At 37.9% G+C, this 24,757-nt stretch overlaps 3 protein-coding genes across 6 annotated transcripts; 2 read left to right on the top strand and 1 right to left on the bottom strand.

Moving 5' to 3' along the window:
- Positions 1–3,423: 3,423 nt before the first annotated feature.
- Positions 3,424–20,104, top strand: si:dkey-181f22.4 (receptor-interacting serine/threonine-protein kinase 2). Of its 4 annotated transcripts, none has more exons than XM_057329628.1 (20): positions 3,424–3,623; positions 7,122–7,263; positions 7,547–7,696; positions 7,781–7,914; positions 8,013–8,062; positions 8,176–8,337; positions 8,419–8,504; positions 8,670–8,723; positions 8,824–8,974; positions 9,065–9,238; positions 10,677–12,784; positions 14,602–15,156; positions 15,993–16,118; positions 16,313–16,457; positions 16,547–16,670; positions 16,767–16,870; positions 17,491–17,587; positions 18,406–18,555; positions 18,768–18,951; positions 19,037–20,104. In XM_057329628.1, exons 1-11 carry the CDS (start codon positions 3,481–3,483, stop codon positions 10,979–10,981), a joined length of 1,551 nt encoding a protein of 516 aa, XP_057185611.1. In that variant the 5' UTR covers positions 3,424–3,480; the 3' UTR covers positions 10,982–12,784; positions 14,602–15,156; positions 15,993–16,118; positions 16,313–16,457; positions 16,547–16,670; positions 16,767–16,870; positions 17,491–17,587; positions 18,406–18,555; positions 18,768–18,951; positions 19,037–20,104. The 4 variants fall into 4 exon arrangements, with proteins under 4 accessions (XP_057185611.1, XP_057185593.1, XP_057185602.1 ...); XM_057329610.1 differs by having other exon boundaries at positions 8,821–8,974; positions 10,677–12,779; XM_057329619.1 differs by having other exon boundaries at positions 8,821–8,974; positions 14,602–14,958.
- On the top strand, positions 14,670–19,101 carry slc7a6 (solute carrier family 7 member 6). Its single transcript, XM_057324266.1, has 10 exons — positions 14,670–14,811; positions 14,866–15,156; positions 15,993–16,118; positions 16,313–16,457; positions 16,547–16,670; positions 16,767–16,870; positions 17,491–17,587; positions 18,406–18,555; positions 18,768–18,951; positions 19,037–19,101. The coding sequence occupies exons 1-10, from the start codon at positions 14,670–14,672 to the stop codon at positions 19,099–19,101; spliced, it is 1,428 nt and encodes a 475-aa protein (XP_057180249.1).
- Positions 20,105–20,276: 172 nt separating the features above from the next.
- Positions 20,277–23,213, bottom strand: slc7a6os (solute carrier family 7 member 6 opposite strand). The gene is made up of 5 exons (XM_057329661.1): positions 22,870–23,213; positions 22,129–22,437; positions 21,104–21,310; positions 20,874–21,006; positions 20,277–20,758 (listed from the first exon to the last, which is right to left on the bottom strand). Exons 1-5 carry the CDS (start codon positions 23,062–23,064, stop codon positions 20,631–20,633), a joined length of 972 nt encoding a protein of 323 aa, XP_057185644.1. The 5' UTR covers positions 23,065–23,213; the 3' UTR covers positions 20,277–20,630.
- Between the last annotated feature and the right edge of the window lie 1,544 nt (positions 23,214–24,757).

The raw sequence follows: 24,757 nt of genomic DNA, 5'->3' as shown, positions 1-24,757 counted from the left end.
TTCATTTCTCCGACTCTTTCATGTTGCACCCTTACCCCTAGACGGGGCGTAACAACAGACAACAAATTACGTTCAAGCATATTGAATAGAAAAAACAGTACAACATAGGATTGAATAAGCAGAATAAACAATACTTTTCAGGAATGCAGCCACAGGATATCAAGACTTAACAATGAGCGCAACTCTTGACTGGATTTTTAAACAGTAATGGGAATTATAACAAGTGAAGCAAACAGATTCAGCCGCTTAGGGGATGGTGACCCCTGGTGGAAGGAATCTTAAACTGCATTTGAACTGATGCTTGGACTTTGAGTAAAGAAATTACTTACAGACAGCTACACACTTGAGCAACTTTTTACTCCATCTACTCTTTATTTTTTTCTACTTAACAGAAACATATTCTCAATGTGGTGCGACCACCAATAAACATTTCTGATGTTTTAGGTTGGTTCTGATGTGATGAAGTATGTTAGGATTGTAAAAATCATGTATGTTATCTATTGGGCCCTCCCAGAAGAACCTCCCAGACAGGATTTACAGCTCTTTATGTGTGGAGGGCTTGAAATAATAGCCAGAGCAGATTGACAGCTTTTTTGGTCTTTTTTACCTTTGTATAACACAATACAACTTTGAATGGACTGTAACTTTGATTCAGTTTATATTAGCATATATTTTTTCTTTTATCCATTTATACGGTAATATAGACTTTATGGCGTAGCAATTTATTTGAAAGTCATATAATTCATAAAAATTATGAATTATTCATGACATTAACATTACTATGTGAAGTTTACGTTGAAAATTTCAATTGAATTCTAGAACTGAGAATTATTAATAATAGAATTTTAAATACAAGACATTATGTTAAGATCCATTTTAAGTTTCTTTTCTTAAATCGAAAATAAAATGTTTTGTTTATTGCATTGCCAGTATATAAAAGCATAAAGTGAGGAAGTAAGAACTTTCCATGTAACCCAAGCTTACACTTAAAAAAATTATGTTCAACTTAATTAACTTTTTTATGTCAACAGGTTCCACATAACTGGATTATGTTGAATTTAAGTAACATTATCTATTTCAGTAAACTTAAGGTATACATGCAATGTAACAAGTTAATGCAATGTTGTTTGGTTGAATCAGATTAAGAGTCTTGTTTTTGTTTTAAATTACTATCTTGAAGAAGTTAAATAATGCTCAAATGTATATTTTAAATTAAACCACTATAAGAAAAACAATTTTCTCGAATAGTTTATTCGATGAAGGCATCCAAGAACATTTTTTAATTTTATACATTTTTACTAAAAATCAGACAAAACCTACAGTTGTCAACCGCCCACTCCCTAACCAAAGGCAACGCTTTTCTGAATAAGCCACAAAACTCTCAAAAAAGAACTTTCAAAATGCAGTCATATGCAAAGCATGCTGGGAAATATAAGTCCTCTGCCCAAATGTAACAATTGTATCTTCACACAACTCCTTTATGTTGTCCCAACATGAATGGATTAAGTTATATGACTAAACATAAAAAATCATGTTGTGACCCAATTTTCCAAAAGTTGTGTTGATTCAACTTAAGTTAGTTAAGTTAATTGGACAAGCAGCAAAAGTCTTTTTTTGAGTGTATCTGGCATATGACAAATTGTTATAATGTTCAGACTTATTAGAAGCGTATTATTATTAATTGATAATTACAACTTGAATCAGGTTTTATGTTTAGTATATTGACTAGTTTTATTAAAAAGGTTGGCGTAGTCAAATAATTATAAACACCTTAATTTAATTTTTTTGTGAAATGAAGAATGAAATAGGCTACATTCCCAGAGAGGGAATATAAAATCATAATAGTATACAGATAATAGTTTCAGTTCTGCCGAGATAAAGGACAGGAAAGTGTTAAGCATGACTCACACAAGATTGCACTTTCTATTGAGTTAATTCTCTTTAGACATCCCCTTTTCTGTAAGATGGAAACATTACTTCCCATTCTGCTACCACACTGGACATGGATGAGCATGTGATGTAAGCCTTAAAAATAAACTTGAAGCCTTGAAGCAAAGAAAACCCCTAACCCCTAAGTGTGGAGTAGACTTCTTTTGCAATATTGGCATACTGCTGACATGAAGTGGAAATGGTTTTAAATGTGAAGTAACAAAGATGAGCTCAGTTTGCCTTTCCAACTTCCCAGTGTGGTTGATATATAGTAAACACCTCATAGAAAGTAAGTGGTGAGAGGTTAATAATTAATAACGGTATGTATTTTTACTGCCTGCCTTATTGTCTTCCATTAACAGCCATTGTGCGTACAATGATGTGTCTGTCAGCATTTTCCCTACAATAAAAAAAATATGATGCAGGAGGACACAACCAATGATCATTATACAACATTGTCAAAAAGAAATTAGGATCTTATTGAAAAAGTTGAAATAATAGGCTAACTTGTGCAGTAAATGCGATATATAAAGCAGAGCAATTTGTTTATGAAAATGACTTTAAATACATGATTCCTATCCTCTAGGTGACCTAAAGGGAGTACGTCTATAAAACTAAACACAGAGATATACACAAATATCCTCACAATGATAAGAAAAGTCTTAACTATCTGCGTAGCCTACCAGCTAGAGGTTATAGGTTAAATGGAAGGATGAGGTTAAGGCAATAGAAAATACAGTTTGTACAGACATCATTACGTATACGGAAATTCCCCTCAATGTATAAAAAACAAACCTGTGCAGTCCTCACAATGTATAGAAACTTGTACACACCCACAAACATTGTTTCTATACATTGGGGACTTAGCATAGACATAATGACTTAACTTAGACTGTAGCCTATCCCTAATCCTCATCGTACATCTAAATTTAACTCTCTCACAAACCTGCATTTTACATGAAAAAGCTTAATTTCATCAATAACCATATTTTAAAAGACTAAAAATTGTTTCATATATGTAATAAATTGTAAAAGTACAAAAACATTTGCTTTATGGTAGCACACACAGTATGTTCTAAACGAATAGGGGATTAAACATTTTAGAATACTTATATTACATAAATAATTTTAAACACGTTTATACAGGGGTATCCCACGAGTAAGATTTGAAAACATGTGAAAAAGTAAAAAGTTAAATTACCCCTTATTATGTTACATTTACCTCTATTTTATCCTCAAGAGTAAATTTTACCCTCGTTGTGAGACATGTGATTTTGCCCTACGGCGCTAGTTCGGGTATTTACATCATTCGTAGTCTTTTCAGCACAACCTGGTTAATATGGATTGAATATGTTTTTCAAAGATTGCGTGACGCTGCTACAAATAGCCCACGGGGATTTCTGCAAACTCAACAGCCAATAGGACACGACGTAAACACGCAGCGTGTCATTATCAAGTGACAGTGTCTTCTTCCTTGAATTTTCTGTAACGGCATCCAGTGAATCTAGTGCAGCAGTCTGCAGCATCCAGACACCGACCGGGTCCAGAGGTATGGCTCAGGTCAACCATCTGCAGGACTTTGACGAGAAAGACTTGCGCGATGTAGTTTTAATAAGAACCAGCGTGGGCGCGTGTTTGCGTGGCTGTTTTAGAAGCACGGGACGCCAAGTGGCTGTCAAGTTACTTACAGATAGGTAAGATCTTATAGTCACGTTTCGTTTACAGATACGGATAATAACAATTTAGTACAAGCATAATTTTCTATTAAATTGCAATACTTTGTGGAATAAAATCTATGTGTTTTAGAGTATTTCTTGCTTTTAAGGGATAGTTCACCCTTCATTTATATTCACTTTAGAGTCGTTCCAAATCTGTATAAATGTCTTTGTTCTGATGAAGACAGAGAAAGATATTTGGAAGAATGCTTATAACCAAACAGTTCTTGGAGCCCATTGACTACCATAGTTGGAAAAACAACTCTCTATATTTTGTTTTGTTCTGTTGAACACTAAAGAAGATATTTTGAAGAATGTAGGAAAGCAAACAGCTCTGGGGCACTTTTGACCACCCATACAGAAGTTACATAGGTAGAAATATATGTTACAAATATATTTAAATATTCGATTTTGGCCACTTTCTTATATTTTTCACATATATTAAACATGTGTAAATATATGTGTAATGGATATATTTACATCTATTTATGTAAATAAGTTTTACATGCACATATATGTAAATATATTATTTTGCAATGTCCATAAATGAATCTTTAATATTTGTTAACATATTAGTTTCCTGGTATATTTAAATCTATTTTAAACATATATTCAATTAGTGCTCCTTTAGTATATTTCACATATAAAGAAACATTAGGCTATATACACATTTATATCGACTTTATTGAAAAACACTCCTAACATTTCATTTTACATACATTTACTGTATAATCTGACACTCCCTCAATAAATCAAGCACTCAGATAACATTAAAAAGTTGCATCTTCCAGATTATGCAATGCAAAAACAATAAAGTACAGTGTATAACATTTAATGCACATTGACTTCACATAAACAACATTAATAAAGCCAACAACAAATAATAGACTGGGACATATTCACAAAACATTTTATCTTAGCACTAGGAGTTCTCCTAAATAGCAGTAAAAGTTTTTAGTTAAGCGTTTTCTCTTAAAACCTATTCACAAAGCTGCCGAGAGAAAGGTTAACCTCATTATAGGTTATTTTCAACCTATGCTGGGTTATTTCAAGCCAGAATGCTAGGTTATTTTAACCCATTGTAGGGTCAAATATAAACCATTTGATGGGTTAATTTAACCCAGTGGTTGGGTTCGTCCCTTTTTAACCCAATGCTGGGTTGAAAATAACCCAGCATTTTTTAGAGTGCAGATTTTAAAATTATATAATTTATGTAAACGTATATGTTCAGTAAATTGTCAGCCTCACATGTAACTGATTTCAGCACTAAAGCACTTGTGAAATACCCTGACAGAACGAACGAGCCTCACTGAACCTAGCAGCCATGAGTAGCTGCGATCCCGGCAGGCCCACCTTCTATTCGGCATCCGCCAGAAGGAACTGGAGGTGCGGATTTTTGCCCGGGATTTCCTGACTGCGGCAGTGGAAACAGAGTTCAATGAGGACGAGCTTAAGCTCATCTTCAACAGTGGCCTCATTGAACCCCTGACCGCCAGCGAGGTGAGAATGCTCAGGCCTCTGGACTTTACCGGCACGGTGAGGTACCTGTGCAACCGGGACGAGTCCGGGACCTCACCTCAAGTCAGGCCCCTCTTTCCTCTGGCGGATATCCCGGAGCACTGCACCCTGGGCACGGTCACCCTGGGGACCTCAGCACCTTCCGCCTCACCCCCTGGAGCCTCTCCACCACCAGCTAGCCTCCGTGGCAGGCGTGGATGGAGGGAGTCGTGGGACTCACCGTCCGACTCCATCACGGAGCCAGCCGGTTCCCCCATCGCTTCTCTGCCCCCGGCCACACATCTAGTGGGCCGGTCTAAGAAAAAGCAGAAGAGGGGGTCGCTGAGTCCTGCCCTGCCGCAGTCGTCCAGTCCTGCCCACCCGCAGGCGTCCAGCCCTGCCCAGCCGGCGATTTTGCCGGCGTCCCCGCCGGTGATTCAGCCAGTGACCTAGCCTGTTGCCCAGCCGTCGGAGAATGCTGCCCAGCTGCTAGAGAGCGCTGCCCAGCCACTGACACCCTGTCCTGTCCCGCCGACACCCAGTCCTGTCCCGCTGGCGACTCAGCCAGCCTTCCAGCCTGCACCCAGCCCTGCCTCCAGTTCGGCACCCTGCCCGGTCCTGCCGGCACCCCGGCCGACAGCCAAGCCGGCCCCGGTCAAGTCCCCCCAGACCCCGCGCTCTCGAGTTCCCCCCTGGACTATGACTCCCCCACCCAGCCCCAATTCCTATGGACTTCCCCATATGGACTCTTTTGTTCTTGTTTCGCTCTTGTCCTGTGCTCGTTCGTACTGTGATATAGCGTGTTCACACCGCCTGTACCCTGTATTGTATGCCTTGCCTTGTTCGCCGTCTTGCATTGCCTTGTCTTGTCCCTTTGTTATTTAGTTTGGTGTCCGGATTACTGTAAATTTTGTTACCTTGTTCCTTTGTTTTTCCCCCACGTGGGAAGTATTTAATTTTTGTTTTGTTATTTAGTCCTGTCCTTATTTTACCCCCCCCTTTGTTTTGGGGGGGGTAAAATTCTTTGTTTTGTGTTTATTGTTTAAATAAATCTCGTTTTATGATTAACCCCTTAACTGCTGCCTGCACTTGGGTTCTTCCCCGAAAAGCTCATCAGATGTCACCAGAGCGTCACACATCAATATGCCCATATATGGCAATATTTAATAGCCAATTAGCAGAAAGACCCATATATGGCAAACAACAATTAAAATTGCTGGTGTTAGTTTGACTGCAGTGCAGAAATACAGTCCAGCTGCTGTTTTGATCAAATGAAAATATTTTCACTAAATTAAAGTTCTAATATTGTAATATTTTTATTTTAAGATTTAGATTACCATATGGAGGTTTGTTATTCTTAGTAGAAACCACACATTACAAAAAAATCACTTAATTTATTATTTGATAGATGACTTGAGACATGAAATATATTTTCAAACATAAATAAACCTATTTAGAAATGCAACATTAACATCAGTTTGTAAGGTTTAGGATATATGTATTTTGAAAATACGTTTTATATAATAAAACATATTTAAAATAATATATTCAGCAGTGTTTCACATATTAAAGCAATAATCCCCAAGAAGCAGTGGGTTACTGGGGTATTTTATAACGGCTTAGAACTCCGCTCAGCCAATCAGAATCAAGGACCAGAACTGACCGTTTTATAAATGTGAATATATTACATTTCCGTATGGGTACCATTGTCCTTTTTCCTACTATGGTAGTTAATGGGGTCCAAGAACTGTTTGGTTACAAGCATTCGTCCACATATCTTTCTCTGTGTTAAGCCAAGCAACTACATTTATACAGATTTGGAACAACTAATGAGTAATTCACGTTTTTGGATGAACTATCCATTTAAATTAAAATCATTTTAAAAGAGTCTAACTTATTCAAAGTCATGCATTGCTTTTTGAAATTGAAACCTAAGTGCCTTGTGTGTGTGCATATGTGTCTATCTGTCTGTGGTATCAGTAAATGGATTGACAGGTTACAGAGAGTAAGAATTTGTTGCGAGCATGTACTAGTCCCGCTGGGCGTATACAGGGCTAACTCTCTAGTTGGGCTGGTGTGGGACTGGATGACAGAAGGGTCTTTAGATTCAACACTGCACGAGGTAAGTATAACCTTGCACATCACACATGTCAAAACGTTTTAATAATAAACAAACAATTGTCTTAATGTGCTGGATGAATCTGTGACCTGAAGCAGGATGCAGTGTGAGTTTATCTCATAAACTGAGTGGAAATCCCCTGGGAATTGTCCAATAATTGTCAAGTATTAAAATAGTAACTAACAACAAACAGTAGGATCAGGTTTTGGTTTCTGTGGTTATTTCCCATTGACATAAAACGTTGTTTCTTTTAAGAAGCTAAAACATTAAAATTTGCTTTTAATAGACAGACCTGTTCCCAGAGCTTTCAACGGCTCTTTGTCTTCGGATCCTTTTGGATGTTGCTGAAGGGTTATCTCACCTCCATGCCATTCCCCTGCCTCATGGAGCACTGAAAGCCACTAATGTCCTTCTGGACCAACAGTACCGTGCCAAGGTACTGCATGGCTTTGTCCAAAAATGTATTTGAAATAAAAACACGATCACATTTCTTACTTTTGCCCTGTGTGTGTCATTGTAGTTGTGTGACTGGGGCCAAGAGATAGACATGCATTTGATTATGAACACCTCTAGCGGCTGTCGGCCATGCTACAGAGACCTGGCCTATATGTCACCTAAAGGTGCTATTCCTTCTGTGGAGGCAGATATTTACAGGTGAGTTTGTAGAGCAACATACACACATTCTGGGGTCAGACCAGAGATTGTGGCATACGGCTGATGAGTATATATATTTCTCTTCACTGTTTGTGCAGTTTTGGGATTCTGCTGTGGGAAACACTGAACAGAAAGCGTCCATGTGAAGGTATGATGTCAACTCCTGATGGTTGCTGAATCTGTGTTGTAATGTCGTAATTCTATTCTGCATAAGGATTGTTTATTCATCTTTGGGCCATTTCCACTGCAATTGATTAACAGGTATGGATCAGCTTCAGGCCCTCTTGCTTTCTGCTCAGGAGAAGTTGGAGCTTGGTGTGAGGGGTGACCGCCTGGAACCAATGACCCCTCAGAATCATGTACTTACCCAGCTTATCATTAGATGCTTGCACAATAACCCTAAAAAACGGCCATCAGCTCAGGGTGAGTTATTCATTTCTTATTAAGATTATAGATGTTACGTTATAACGTTTGCTCAGCACTCACTCCTCTCTGCTTATACAGAGTGTGCAGTAGTTCTACGGACAGCTTTGGCAGTGTTTGAACCACAGACTTTCACTGATGCTGTTCTACATCTGAAAACATGGAAGGTATTCATCCACAGTTTATTGACCCAGTAATAGTTAAAATTGCAGTTTTGTATGTTGATTATTGTTGCTTAAATATTTCATATGGTTGTGACGTATTTGATGATTGACCAACTATGTGTTTGAGTGGGAATGTTTATTTGTGTATGTGTTTGTCTTGTTCATTAGGAGAAGACGCTGGATTCATCCTGGGAGTTGCCTATTGAGCTACACAACCTAGAAGTGAGAAAACTGTGTTTTTGCATTTGTTCTTTGTGAATATGTGTAAACATATCAGTTCTTAGACCTGCGTCTGACCATTGACTGCTTTTACCACCAGCAGAGCGGTAGCTGCACAGATACCAAAAAGTGGACCTCCAAAGTGATTCCAAGGAATGAAACTTGTTCATCAAAGAATCCCAAATTAGAAGCAAAGGGAAAGGTTTCTGCGCAGACGACCAGAAGAGGTTATCCTCAGATTAGATGCTGTATGGGTTAGTGATCTCTTATTATTCGATTTTTTCAGACACTTACTTTGCTAGTATAAAATGTCTTACTTTTTTCCTTGCTTTTGTTCTCCATAGATACTCAGAATAACTCTGTCCAGTCTGGTAGCTCCTGCAGAGATCATGGTTTCACGCAGACTCCTGGACATTGTGGAAGCCCCCAGAGACAGAGTCCCACGTCTTTAAGGTCCCATTGTGTTTCTCCCGCAGCTCTGAATCAGAGTACACTGCAAAATAATGCTGGCAACCAAGGTGAGTAATCAGTTCCTCCTCCGGAATTTCCTAACAGTATTATGAGTTTTTTTAGTCCTTTTATTTCTCTCCATTATTGTCCCACACACTGCAGATTTATGAGTCTGGTCCAAGAATATAAACAAATCTGCTTTAAACCCATCACAAAGTGTCTGCTTTTAGCTATATTACTCTGGAGGCCTCTAAATAACTTCTCTTTGTGTATCTATTCTAACATACTTTTAAACACGACTAATTGTATGCAGAAATATGTATCAGTTATCATTTGTGTTGTGCTTTACTGTACATGTGCGAAGTAAGCATTTCTGTGGGACTGTGCTTGCTTGCTTCCTGAACGTAACACTACATGCCTTATCTGTGTTCAGTGTGTTTCCTCCCTTGTGGGTTTTTGTTTTTCTCAGAATTAGCCTTGTTTTGTTCATTTAAATGTTCTGGCACCCAGTAGTTTTGTCTCATCCAGCAGAATTCTAGCATTTTGAATGGTTGAAGGTTTTGCAGCCATAAAAGAGCTGATTTTCCTTGCTAATTTTAAAACATTTTACTATTCTACAGTAAAAACATTGTACTATTCGACAGTAAAAAAAAATACTATTCAACAGTATTTTTATTGTTTATTTCTTCAAACCGAAATGTAAAGTTTAGGGTAATGTATGAGTTTTATTAGATTATAAAAAAATACTTGTATTTTATTTTGTCTTAGTTTACCCAAAATGTAAAATCTTTTATTATGAACTCGCACTTGTGTTATTTCAAATCTGTATGACTTTCTTTCTTATGCCAAACACAAAAGATATTTTGAAGAATGTTAGGATGCAACAACATTGGCCCCCACTGATTTCAACTGACACAAAACAGACATTTCTCAAAATATCTTCTTTTGTGTTCCACAGAAGAAAGAGTTTATACAGGTTTTGGTAAATGAATGATGACAAAAAAATATTTTTGGGTGAACTATCCCCTTTAATAAGTGTATACAGAATGAATCCTGATTGATTGATTGATTGATTGATTGATTTGTTTTGAGTAGTTTTAAATAGTCATTAAAGTGATGATGAAAATTCTGTCATCATTTACTCACCCTTTTGTCATTTAAAACCTGTATGAGTTTCTTTCTTCTGCAGAATACAAAAGAAGATATTTTGAAGAATGTTTTTAACCGAACCCATTCGCATGCATTAGTTTGGCCAATAGAACTGAATGGGTGCCGGTGCTGTTCGGTTACCAATTTTCTTCAAACTATCTTCATATGTGTTCTGCGGAAGAAAGCAAGTCATGCATGTTTAAAATGACAAGAGGGTGAATAAATGATGACAGAATTTGCATTTTTGGGTGAACTGTCACTTTAATTGCACCATTATGTTTAAATTAAAAGCAACTTTTAAAAGATGAAGTCAACTCACAATTACATCATGAACTCTAATCCTTCCTCTTTCTCCAGTTACATGTCAAATGTCATTGGGAAGGAGCTGTTGCCAGCTTTTGCAGGAGAGAAGGGAGGCCATTGTTCGTTTCATGACCGAAGGCCGACTCAACAACCTGTTAGATGTGTTGCGGGCCAGGCAGGCTGTGACCCGTGAAACATACGAGATCATCACAGCTGCCCTGACCTTAAATGCACGAACACGCTGTTTACTTGATATCTGTTCCTGCCTAGGAGAAAATGTTGCTATTTTGGTGGCCACAACTTTAGGTCTAGTATCTACCAAAAATACTCAGGAAGCCTATAAGTGGCAGGCTGGATAGCTTGCTGTAATGTAGTATATTATAATGTTACATACCATTATAATATGTGAAGCCTTTATCTTGTTTGGTCTGCTTTGGAGCAGAGATAAGGTTAGGTTGGACCCTCTGAAACGGTACGCTGCCATGCAGTTTCAATCTAATAAAATCTCATCAATTTAACAGTCGTTATTAAAGGTACTAAAGATTTTATTCATTGTTTTCCAGTTCACATACTGAAGGGATTAATTCTATGACTTTGAACTGGAAGGTCCGTTAAAGGGGCAGGCACTGTTTTGATCACATTCTTTTGTGTTTAAATCTGGAAAGTAAAGAAATAAGAAGACAATTACCCTTTATTTTAATTCATGGAGGCATACTTCATGCATACTTCTCACATCAGTGTTTACAGTAAAAATTCACACAGATACTGTTAACACAGTTGTAGTTGTTTGGGCCCATTATAGATGATAAGATAGAGAACAGCTTTTTGGATGATCAAATATTTCACTTTTTTTCCTTTGTGTACTCTGCATCTCTGATACAAGGTTGCATGTGTTTGTGATGTTAAAATTGTGCATGCTGCACAACTGACTCAGTAGTTTCTGATTGTAGAGTATCTTGCAACAAGACCTTTTTTACTTGCATTTAATGGAATATTGGTTGCTTCTATATGTACTTAACGTAACCTGTTTAAACCATGTTTAAAGAATTTAAATGAAACATTCATCTAGACAAAATGAATGGTGTTTTCCTTTTTAAGATATATAATATATGACTTGTTTTAAGCCCTACCACCGCTTAACAGTGTCCCACTACAACTTCAGAATTTGACTTAGGTTCTTATGTAAGACCCAGTTCTTGGAAAACAGTTATTATTACATAGGTAAGGAGGACAATACCATGTCACATACCTCCTAACATACTCATTATAATTACATGGATGATCTATACACTGGTTTACACATCGATACACTGATAAGGTCTTTGCTGTAAGGGCCTTACTCTGTAATGGGAGACATGACATTTTTTGTTTACACAATTAGGCAATCGTGAACAACTAAAGACCAAAATTGTTATTCTTATTTTTTATTATTAGTTTTGTTATTATGATTTATTTTATTATTCATTTAATTTTTACCTATTTTATTTACTGTATAGTTAACACATTGTGTATAACATTTGGCTTCATCATTATTACCCATTTTAATGCTAATTCCTATATCAGCATATTATGTGTAAATCAGATTTAATCAGAAACCACTTAACACATAGCCTAATACAGAAAAAAACACATTAGCTTAAAACAGGTCGTCATCTTGTCTTGAAGGTGGCTGGTACTAATGCCATACTTGATCGGACATACAGCCAGACCAGACCGGGTCCCAGCTAGCACACGTACGTCTGTAAGACGTCTGCTAAAGAGCTGGAGATCTGGAAAACATCTGCTGTGTAAAAACATCTGCTAAACATCTTAGAAAGAGCAGTTTTACATCCATTCTAAATCATAAACATGTTACAGATGTCTTAGATGTCTATATGACATCTGACAGCAGACGTCTCCGAGACGTATGGCAGATGAGCAAACTATGTATTGCAGATGGCAAATAGACTTAGAGGTCTCCCAGATGGAGTGTGCTAATATCAGGGGTCGGTTTGTTTGATTTGCAGAAACCGCACGTGACATCAATTTTACCGGCATCACGTGACTTTCTTGGCTGCTTGCCCTTCGTGTTTTAGGGTTTCTGCTGTTGTTAAAGATGCTGTCCTGTCTGCTAACCTTATCACTTGGACAAAGGGGATAAACGGTGGAAGAAGGCAGGTAAGGTAAGCACAATTTCTGATTTTAACATGACGCTTAAAGAAGATAGACTGGTCTAGTTTCCTTAGATGAGCGAGATTTATTGTCTTTTAATACTGTTAACCCGGTTATTTCTTAAAATTCAACGGAGTGAATGGTCTTTGAATATGTTAAAAATAAAATAAGTTTGGAGAATAACAGCGCGTCAGGACGCAGTGATCAGATCTTATTAAGATCTTATCTTATTATGATCAGACCTACTGCTGCTCTTGGAAAAACAGGATGTCGCTTGTCATCCCATCGATTACACAATGCTACGTGGATCAACTTTTATTACAGTCATTTATACTACCAGCTTTCCGAATAACTGCATTAATCAGTCATTCGCTTAAAAATTAAAGCGATTGTACAAAGGACATCAATGCGCGTTTAAAAAGCAACATGATGGGTTGTTTTGACGAACAGCTGATTTGTTGAAGTGTCGTAATACCTCTTATCTGGTTTCAGATACTTTAGTTGGTTGATTTCTTTTTCTGTCAGTCAAAACCACGTAATAATGAGCAGTATTTTGTATCGAACACGATTTTGAATTCTTTAGTTTGACGCGATAAGCGACTGATGTTCAGTCGGCATCAAAGCGGGTTGCCAAATATTAACTTGTTTTGAGCTGGGGATGCCAAATTTGTTTCATAAATGTGAATATTGAAATTGTTTTCCATTGCACTTCCTTTGCTTTTACGTTTCCTAATAGCTACTTTCGCGTTTCTTAAAAATCGAAAAAAGATGAAACGACAACCTGTCAATTTTTATTTAACTTGATATGCGCATACGCCGTGCTAGACGCAGTATGTCATTTTTCCTCTAGACAAAAATGTGTACCAGTTGTATTAAAGAAACGGCTTTGTTTTGAGGAAAATAATTGACTTGGTTATAACGTTACCAGTCCTTAAACCTAACATGCATTTAAACACATGCATGGCTGGCTAACAAACATCAAAACGTTTTTATATGTTTCGATGCGAAGATGAAGCCTGTTTTATTATGCACTTATTTTCTTCTGAATGAGCACCTATCGCTTTGATATTTGATATAAACAAGACAAGTTCCCACAACAAGGTAACTGCTCAGTCAAAACAAAAATGATGTCATTGGGTTTCCAGGGGAACTGCAGTGGACTGTCCTTTACAGCTGTAAACTTATGTGTCAATAGGGCAAATGTTTTTAGGATGGGAAACAAGTCTTGGGGAAAGTAAGCTCTTTGTGGAGAATTTGGAGAAAATATATTATTTAGTGTAATGGTCAGTTCGCAAGAATTGGTGTTTGGTGCAAGTCGATTAATGTAAAGGAATGTATTATCAGCTCTCCACAGTAAAGAGAGGTGTCAGCTGTAGAACACAATGAGTTTAATCATTTATAAAGGGTCAACAAACGGCAAATACCAGACTGAAACTGTGATTTCTAAATGAGAGAAACCTGACTATTAAAGTCTCTAATTACACTTTATTGTGTATAGTGTTCAATTTTTATCTTAGAATTGAAAAAGATTTACAAAGAAGGGTGTTGAGATTCTGGACTCTTTTGTTACAGTCATAGTGATGCAATCTTCACACTAACATTTCATCAGTTAGACATTTTACACGTATGTTACATACTTATCATGCTGCTTACCCATGGATGCTGACTTCACACCATCACTAGACATTGGAGGTTGCATGTGACTTTAATTAAATATATTTGGTATACATTATGCAGTGACGAGAATACACCTGTTCAGTCCACAACTCCTAATGTCTTTGGCTGAATGTCATAAATAAAAGTAGATAACTTTGTTTTCTGTTCACAGTCAGGTTGGACAAGGCCGGCAACGGCCGTTTCTCTCTCTGAGCACCAACACGCAGACCTGTGGACACAATGGAAAACAACCCCGAATCCAAAACACTGAACGGCCAGCCCGAGGGTCCTGAAGCCCCCTCACAGCCCAAAGAGAGCATGCAGCTCAAAAAAGAAATCTCGCTGCTGAATGGTGTCAGCCTTATCGTGGGCAACATGATTGGTTCAGGCATCTTTGTGTCTCCAAAGGGCGTTCTTTTTTACAGTGCCTCCTAAGGACTGTCCCTAGTCATCTGGGCCATCGGGGGCATTTTCTCAGTGGTGGGGGCTCTCTGTTATGCTGAGCTGGGCACAACCATCACCAAATCAGGTGCCAGCTATGCTTATATCCTAGAGTCGTTCGGAGGCTTCATAGCTTTCATACGGCTTTGGACATCGCTGCTTATTATCGAACCGACGAGTCAGGCTGTCATCGCCATCACTTTTGCAAACTACTTGGTTCAGCCGCTTTTCCCCACGTGCGAGCCCCCATATTCTGCCTCTCGCCTCATCGCTGCTGCTTGTATATGTAAGTTAGCTTCATGATGGTCAACGCATGGATGGGGTAATGGTACCTTTTAAATGATGGAATGTTTAAAACTGTTTTCCTATTTATGTGAATTTTACAAATCCTGTTTGAGAATGTACAGATCACATTTAATATTAAAATCAAATGTTTGACATAACACATTACATTCTTTTTTACATTTATGCATTGCATAAAACGCAATCAAATTAAGCAACTGAGCACCACGCACCCCACCCTAGTTCTCACTTTGTACTTCTCACTACAAAGTTCTCACTTAAATTTCAAGATATTAGAATTATATATTTTTTCTCATATATTTTGACACTATATCCGTTTTAAAAATCATGCTGTTTGTGTGCTTTAACTGTTTTTAAACATCTGAAAAAATGTTTAAATTCACATATTGCCCTTCATCCTTTACTGTTCTCTTTCTCTGCTTTCTCACCCTGATAAATTGCAGATACACCTTCTAGTTTAACTTTAAAAATGTCTTGAGGCTGCCTTCAGGAAGCTTGTTTTTCTGGTTCTGTGGGGCCTCTAGTACCTGTTTCACTTGGATACCTTCAGTATCCTCATTCTCTACTCCATTAGACATGCCACTCTAAATGACAGAAACATTACTGTTGGCATGACTACATGAAACTTTCACTAATCCCTTCCATTTAGATTAACTGCTGTCCTATCCTAAGGGAGTAACCACTGTGGTATTTTCGTAAATAACACGCCCACTGTTGTGCTGCTGTCAATCATTGTACATTCATTTACCTGTTCATCTTTCAGAAATGTTTCATTTGTTTAATTTTGTGTTAACGCGCTACCTATTTGTGATATTTCAGGCCTTCTGACCTTTATTAATTCCGCTTATGTCAAGTGGGGTACCAGAGTGCAGGATGTGTTCACTTATGCCAAAGTGCTGGCCCTCATCGTCATTATCATCACCGGGATAGTGAAACTGTGCCAAGGTAAAAGAGTCTACACTATCATGCATGCCTTGTATTTTTCAAACGTTAGGCTTGTTTTGTCTCAAATGTTCATATATGGAAATCCATGCCATATTTTCTAACCAAATATGTAAATCGGCATGATTAATTAATACTGCAGTTGGATAAAAAGGGCTGCTTAACAGTTTAGTATTTTTATGATGTTTCTCACGTAGGTTACACCATGAACTTTGAGGATTCTTTCCAAGGCTCGTCTAAAGACCCAGGAGCGATTGCTTTGGCACTGTATTCTGCACTTTTCTCATATTCAGGCTGGGACACTCTTAACTTTGTCACAGAAGAGATTAAGGACCCCGAAAGGTACCCTTTTGAGGCCAACACAAATTCGGAGTGTTTGTAAACTATAAACAACGATATAAAATGACTAATTCTATCCATGTGTGTACCAGGAACCTTCCTCTCTCCATTGCAATCTCCATGCCGATTGTTACCATCATCTACATCCTGACAAACGTCGCCTACTATGCAGTGCTTGATATAAGTGCCATCCTTGCCAGCGATGCTGTCGCTGTGGTGGGTTCATAATGTTACACTAGTGTACCTCTGAAATAATCTCTTATGCAATCGTTTGTGGTATTAACAGTTTATGTTTCCTGTTGTTGACTTTAGACGTTTGCAGACCACACCCTGGGAGTGATGAGCTGGACCATCCCCATTGCGGTTGCTTTGTCCTGCTATGGAGGTCTAAACGCTTCCATCATTGCTGCATCCAGGTCAGTCTTGACGCTTGAGCAATTTTTAACACACCATCGTGAAGAAACAGCAAAATGTTAGTTTTGGTCGTTTAACTGTTTGTGTTGCTGTAATCCATTCTGAAAATGTCCTACAATTTCTGGAGCTTTATGGATTGTTATTGCATTAAGACATCTGCTTTGTTCCTCAAGTTTATTCCAAATGACTGGTGTTAACCTCTTAAAGAAGGAATAAAGCTTTGTTCAGCTCCTGTGGTTTTTATAGGGAGCAACTCAATTGCTCAAACCATCTGGAGCTGCTTTCTGGTAATGACTCCACAAGGGGGGGAGCCCATTACTATTCCATGTGTGGAATAATATATAAGGAATGTTAAGGGGTTTTGGAAATGTGAGAAAAATACATGTAATGCAGATTATTCAAATTATATTGTGGCATTTGTTTATTGTGTTGTGCAAGTTTTATGCTTTAGAAAGGGATATATACTTGACTGGCCTGCACAAAACTTGGACCTTAGCAACACTGAGAAATGAATTGGAACATCAGCTGTGAGACATTATTAATTAGTAAATAGTATAATGAGTAGTCTGAAGCTTTTTTGTATAGTTATGTTTTTAATTTGCCTTTTTTATCTGTGTTGCAGGTTATTCTTTGTGGGAGCTCGAGAAGGTCATCTCCCTGATGCGTTGTCTATGATTCACATGGAGAGATTCACACCAGTTCCTGCTCTGCTATTTAATGTAAGTACATGTTAGCATCCACCCATTTAATCATACAGATGACTCCCTAATGCATCTCAACATTCTCTCATTTTCGTTGACCTATTGACCTGTTTTTGTTTAGTTTCATGACAAAGCAACTTGCAAAGTATTATGTTGTTGGATTTATTGCAATTCCAGCACTATGGATGTGACATTTTGAGTCAAAACTTGAAATCTTAATTCTTAGAGAATGTATTTGTTACCAATATATTGAACCATGACGATAGAGTCCAGACAACAGAAAAATATCAGTCTATGGGTACTTGGCAGACTAATATGTAAATTTGTCCTATGGTGTGACGGCAAAAATGCACGTTTTTGCGAGGCAGCATGCTTTGTAGGATTTTTATGAATTAAAATGCACACACCAGAAGGAATAACACCCAACAAATGGAGAAGGGATGCCTCTTAATAGACCATTAAATACTGTAGTTCATTTAATTTTTACTTTCACTCCCATTTATAAGGAATATGGATCGTTATGAATGTGACATTTCGCTTACCTGACTATGAACAAGCATGCTGTTAAGAATTCTTTAAAAACTTAGACCTTGCATGGGTTTTTAAACCACCAAATATTGACATCTGACCTATCAGTATGGTGAAAACCTTTGGTATAAGCTTGATTTTTTCATCTTTAAGGTAAACATTTGCATGGTATTGCCCTGTTGCATAATGTTTGTTTTCGTGAAATGGTCTTATGGTTTGCATACTGAATCACAACAGAATTGCATGGGATATTTTGGAATTTTTGTCTCCATCTAGTGGACCAGCTAACTTAGGTTTTGTCTTTGCAGTGTGCCATGGCTCTAATCTACCTTTCTGTGGAGGATGTTTTCCAGCTGATAAACTATTACAGCTTCAGTTACTGGTTTTTTGTTGGGTTATCCATTGCCGGTCAGATCTACCTTCGCTGGAAGGAGCCGGACAGACACAGACCACTGAAGGTGCTGAGCCATGTTTACATTTTAATATTAATATGCCAAAGTTTATGGTATGTCACTAGCACATTTACACCTTTTAAAACAGTTACTAGAATATAAGACGGAACTGTTCTTAAAAATGAGAGTATACATTATAAAAAACATTTAAGATCAGCTCAGTCTTGTTTGTTGCTTTCAATAATCCATTTTTTTCCTCTTTCATCTTTTTTGAGCAGTTGAGTCTGCTGTATCCCATCATCTTCTGCATGTGCGTTGTGTTTCTGGTGGCTGTTCCTCTTTATTCCGACACAGTAAACTCACTTATTGGAATTGCCATCGCTCTCTCAGGAGTGCCTGTTTACTTCCTGGGTATCTATCTTCCAGAATCCAAGCGCCCACCCATCATCACTAAACTACTGCGTAAGTGCCACAGCTTATAGCATCGATACTTCTGACTGACTCAAAGGCAAAATTGCCTTAATTTAAACCTTTTTCCTTCACACAGGTGCCATTACTCGTTTCACCCAGTTCACCTGCTTTTGTGTGCTCACTGAAATGGACATGGAGTGAATAAAACACTATTTATGAGAACACTTGCACACCCCACCCACAGACTTGAATGACTTGGGGAACTTGAATGAGTTGGGGAAGAAGAAACCAAGATTTGGACATGAGGGACAAAGATCTGTTAAACACACAGACACACTCACTGCATTGGATTCCTCTATTTTTCCTATATCATTAAAGGCCTCCGTTGAGGTAACAGTGCACGGTAGTGTTGGGATTGTGGCATTATTACCACATGGCATGAAAATAAGGTCCCACGGAGAGGTTCTGGTTCACACTGGTATCAGAGCACTGAAAACTGTATTGATCATCTGTATTGCTGTGAGAAGAATGAAGAATGCAGACACGGGCAAGACGCAATGGTTTGTATGTGATTTCTTGCTCACTGGGTATCTATGTAATATATTTTTCCTGTTTTTAATCTAACGTGGTTTTGTTTAGAATATAGGTTTTACTGTCAATTTGTTCAGTTTATTTATAAACTTTCTTTGAAAGACATCTTGATTTTAGTTTAATTTGTGGTTTATTTTATCAAAACTGTGACAGTTCTTTAACAGTGTTTGAAATGTTTTTGGTCAGTTTTGTTAAATTGCCACATGCCTTAAATGGGTTTTAGAGGGAAGGCGATTTTACACACTTCCACTTTAAAAAACTGCTGCTATGCCTTTGGCTTGTAGACCAGGGTGCTCTTGTTTTATAATCACATGATCATTTAGGAGAAAGCAATGTGAGGAATAAAGATAACGAGTTTATCAGATGTGCTGGAAACATTTGTAGGCTGAGAATGGCTGTATTGAATCTGAAAGTCTACTACCTGCATTGTTTTCATCTACTTTTGCAATACAAAATAAACAGGCATAAATCAAAAAGCATTCATTCCAGGAACCTAAGCAATGGCAACTATGGATTGTAGCATTTGTTAAATCATCGTGGCAGTCAGTCAAACATGCAATAAACTTTATAAATTAAGATTCCAGGTGAACTCAGGATGCCAGCTCAAATATAATCTGAACAGAGTTTGTTACATTCTAAAACACTGAACAGATCTTTAAACTATTTTTGTTAAATGCTTTTATGTACATGTTTATTAATTTATTGTAAAGAATATCAATAAAACATTTTTCAGCAGACACCACAAACTTTTTGTACGACTATACAAGAATTTCAGTTTAATTCTGAAGTCTTTATTTTTTATACACATCTACATATTTACAGGTATTTTTTCTTTTTCACCCCTTGAATATGGGGAACGTATAAACACTACACACATAACTGACAACACAAAGCACCCCACACTTACACAAACTCAAAATATCACACCATTTTCTCTCCATACTATCTTCACATCAAACAATCGCAACTATAGCAAATATTAAATCACTCTCCTCGCTAACACGCAATTCAAGCCACCCAAACAAAAACACGCACATGTGCTACCACATACATTCACTTTTGACAAAAGAACATACTGCTTCACTCCACACACGTCAGTAAAAATGGCCCCTCTCATGCTCATGAACACACTGAGGCTCTCAGTCAGAATCATACTCTCGCTCCTCGTCGTCATCCTCACGGTTATCGTTCTCTAACTCCTCCATGATGTCCTGCCTGTAGCGTTCCCAGCTCCTCCTGCTGTAAGAGTGCTCTTCGCTCCAGCAACCTGGAAAGAACCGTAAAAACATTTTAATAGCATTCTAATCAGGGACTGTTTATTTTTATAAGAATGGTTTGGTTTTGACAGCTTCAGAGATTGAGATTTAACTTTGATGCATAACCTCCATAACGCTCCTCAGCATCACTGTTATCCTCACTGCTCTCATCTGGGTAATCGTTTCTCCAGTTGGTTTCAGTGTTCTCATCATCCTCATCTTCATACACCTCTTCCTCGCAGGCCACTACATCAGGTACCTATTTATTAAAGGTCCAAAAAAAGAATGGACATTCGTATCAGTTCGTGTACAAATTCATGTACAACTTAAAATGTTTTTAGTGAGCAAAAACTCACCAGCTCGCCCTCTTGTGTGTAAGGTCTGACAGACAGAATGTCTTGTATCCACCCTGGTGTGACTGTTTCCTGGTAGTACAAGTCATACACATAATCATCCTCTTTCTCACGATGTTCAGTGCCGAGCCTATCTCCCGAAACGCTGAGTTTCTCACGAATCATCTTCACAGAGTTACATAGGATTGTCTCTGGGTCAGACACAACATTCTGGGAGAGAAAGATGAACAGTTGAGCAATTAAAACACACCTTATTAACTCTATCTTTTGTGAGGTAATACCTTATATTTCATTTAAACTCAATTTCTGCACAAGTGAAAGGTTATAACTCAGGGTCACTAACTTCAAATAGAATAACAGACCATGATTATTTTTTCTGCATACATGCCAAAAAATTGAGTAGAGGTAGGCAAAACATGCTGAGCACGCATGGAAAATGATATGGTAAAAAACAACTATCTAAACATCTAAAGATAAATATTTAAAGTGCAGAACTGTAAACTAGACAATGCGTGGCTACTTTTAACTTGTTGAATAGAAATTACAAATAAAGAAAAAGAATAAATGCATTTATTTAAATAGACATTTAGGCCCAGTTTCACAGACACGGCTTAGTCTAAGCCAGGACTATGCCTTAGTTGAATTAAGATATTTATGTTGCGTTTATAAAAGGCATTTTTATAAACGCAACATAAATATCTTAAAATATATCAGTGCCATTGTTTTGTCTCAAGATGCACACCAGTAATGTATTCTTCTTAGGCATTAAGAAGAATACATTACTGGTGTGCATCTTGAGACAAAACAATGGCACTGATATATTTTAAGATATTTCTGTGAAAGTTATATTCAGTTAAGACAGGTCACACATTCATTTTAGTCTGGGACTAGCCTTAAGCCTTGTCTGTGAAACCGGGCCTTAAAGCTTACAAGTGAGAGCTTATTATAATTTAAAGATTTTTGATTTACCAAAAATGGTCATTTATGTAAACATTAACTTCCGATGATCAAATCTGATATGGTTTTACCTTGCCAGGCATCTTCCTGTCATCATCCTCATGCACAATATCAAACACTTGAACTTCTCCCAAAGGCTGGCTGTCATGGTTCTCTGTCTGGCTCTCATCGTTCTCCTCTCTGACAGGAGCAGGTTCTGGTGGCAGTCCAGCCCGGTGACTGGAAAGGATCCGGTACCGTTCCTCTCGCCTGGTGCTCCATTTGACACTGCGCAGATCACCGATGATCCTTTGAGCGCTTCCCTGAGATGGGCGCAAAGCATGATGGGCCAGCCGTGGGCGTGCCAGAGCCTCACGGACATGTGTCTGTACTGGAGCATCCTGCAATGAAAATTGCCATATAGAAGAGACAGACAACTATGAAGATACAGCTGATGTAATCATCAGCTGATCAAAGTCATCATTTCTTTATAACTGGAGAGCTGTACCACAAACCCAACTTCTATACAATTATTTTATCTATTTTTTCTTCAGTATTCCAATATTTTAAGTCTTCATTTATGCATGCATCTCTCTAGAGCGTACAATGCATAGCAGCATGCACAAACACATGTACTTCAACTACAAATGCTTTAAATATACATAGAGCAAGCACAGTTATCATTAACTGTTGTCTTATATTTTGACGGACACGTTGACAACTGCACTCGTTGTTTGACGTCATGAGCCATCACTGAAAACAATACGACATTTAGCATCACTACACTTTTTTGACTGCTAAAGCCGCAACAGGAGATACAATTCATTCATCACCTGCGAAGCCACAGTAGCCACTAGTTTGAAGACCGAGTTCTCTATATTGGGCTCCTGCGGTTCTGGTTCTGTCTCGTCGCTGGGATGAGCCGCCGCGGCCTCCGGACGGATCCGCTTACAGGCCAGCAGCAGCGCGTCCGCCGGGTCAGTACCTCTCTTCCTCTTCACCCGCAGAATGGTCGTGCTCGGGTCCATGTCACCAGAGAAACGCCCGCTGGGTCCCCAGAAAAAGAATTTAGATGACAAACAAACAAATGCTGCAGCCGACGAGTGAAAACAACAACATGCGCTGTAGCCTTTCTTTCTTCCTTCCTTCCTTTTCACTCGTTTTTTCTCCTTTGGCGCTTTTCTCGTAAGCTGCGATTAAATGGGCAGTAGCGTCGCCCTTGTGGTGTGGAGGGGTACAAACTGAGCGCACACTTCACAAGTATTTGTTGCAGGCTGGGACAGAGGTGGACGAAGTACACAACTTCCTTACTTGAGTGAAAGCACAGATACTACTGGTCAAATATTACTCCACTACAAGTAAAAGTTGTAAAGACAGATTCTTACTTAAGTAAAAGTACAGAAGTACGTGCTTTTAAAAGTACTCAAGTATTAAAAGTAAATTTCCTTTATGTCAGTTGTGCATTGTTTTATTGTCGTATACCTTATGCCTCTGAAGCAACCTACTGAATACAATGAGTAGCTCAGAATCAGTAGTATTAAAGGAGTAGTTCACTTCAACATTTGCCCCCATTGACTTTCCATAGTAGTTTTTATTCCTACTATGGAAAGTCTATGGGGGCAAATTTTGCAGTGTGCAACTCCTTTAAGAGCTTTATATGTTTAGCACACATATGTTTAGTTTAGATATAATCCTGTATGATCATTTAGCCTAATTATCCTCATTAGCCCCCTAGGCCTATATGTATTTATGAACAGTGTTCTTTTATTTTGTATATTCCCTTTACCAGTTTTACCAGCAATTTACCAGTAAGTAGTAAGGTTCTTGTAAATAGTCAAGTGTAGAACCCATGTGTTTGTTGGATTTATTACCATTTGTATTACCATAATTTAACTACAAACATAAACTATAGCTAGTATAATGAAACTATGGTATTTTTAGTTGCTGTGGTTTTACTAAAGATTATTAATTGGAGTATGGTTCCTATATTCGAAAATGGTAAATTTGTGGATACTGTGGTTTTACTGCAAATACCATCCCTGCTGAAAAAAACAATGAATTTTTGAATTAGAATGAGATTTTTAAATTAAATTCCTCTTTGTAGTGTGTTTTGGGTTTTATTCCAATAGGATTTACCATCCCACCAATAGAATCCATCACATACAAGTAAACAACAAGTATCCATAGTAGGCTACAATTCCCATTATAACCATTAAATCCATTACATTTTATGTTGTATTTTGGGCAGGGTTCCATAGTTTTTATTTCAACAGGAATACTTCAACTGTAGTTACATTAGATGATTACACCACACATTAACATGTGCCTTTTTCGTCTTTTAATGTTCTATTTGCCTTTTTAGAGAGCTATCAACGGTGTAGCAGCGCCTACGTTTACATTAGTTTAGCGGGGAAGATCCCAGAGTTGCCAGATTTGCGTAAAAAAATCTGCCAAATGGCCATTCAAAGCTTGCCGGAAAACCGCGATATTAGAAATTTTTCGCAACAGTAAAAGGTCCTGGCAGATCGCAAGCCAGATAAATTGCGCACACAGGAAAACCCGCTGCATAGAAACCACTTTTTCTACTTTTGGACCTTTTTATAAATGTAGTGGAGTAAAAAGTATTATTGTCTTTCAAATGTAGTGAAGTTAAAGTACAAGTCCTCAGAAAAAATAATACTCAAGTAAAGTACAGATACTCAAAAAGTGTACTTAAGTACA

The sequence above is a fragment of the Triplophysa rosa genome, linkage group LG1, assembly GCF_024868665.1.
Source record: "Triplophysa rosa linkage group LG1, Trosa_1v2, whole genome shotgun sequence".
NCBI lineage: Eukaryota > Metazoa > Chordata > Actinopteri > Cypriniformes > Nemacheilidae > Triplophysa > Triplophysa rosa.
Note: the sequence above shows the minus strand (reverse complement) of the source record. Positions and strands in the feature narration are given on the sequence as shown.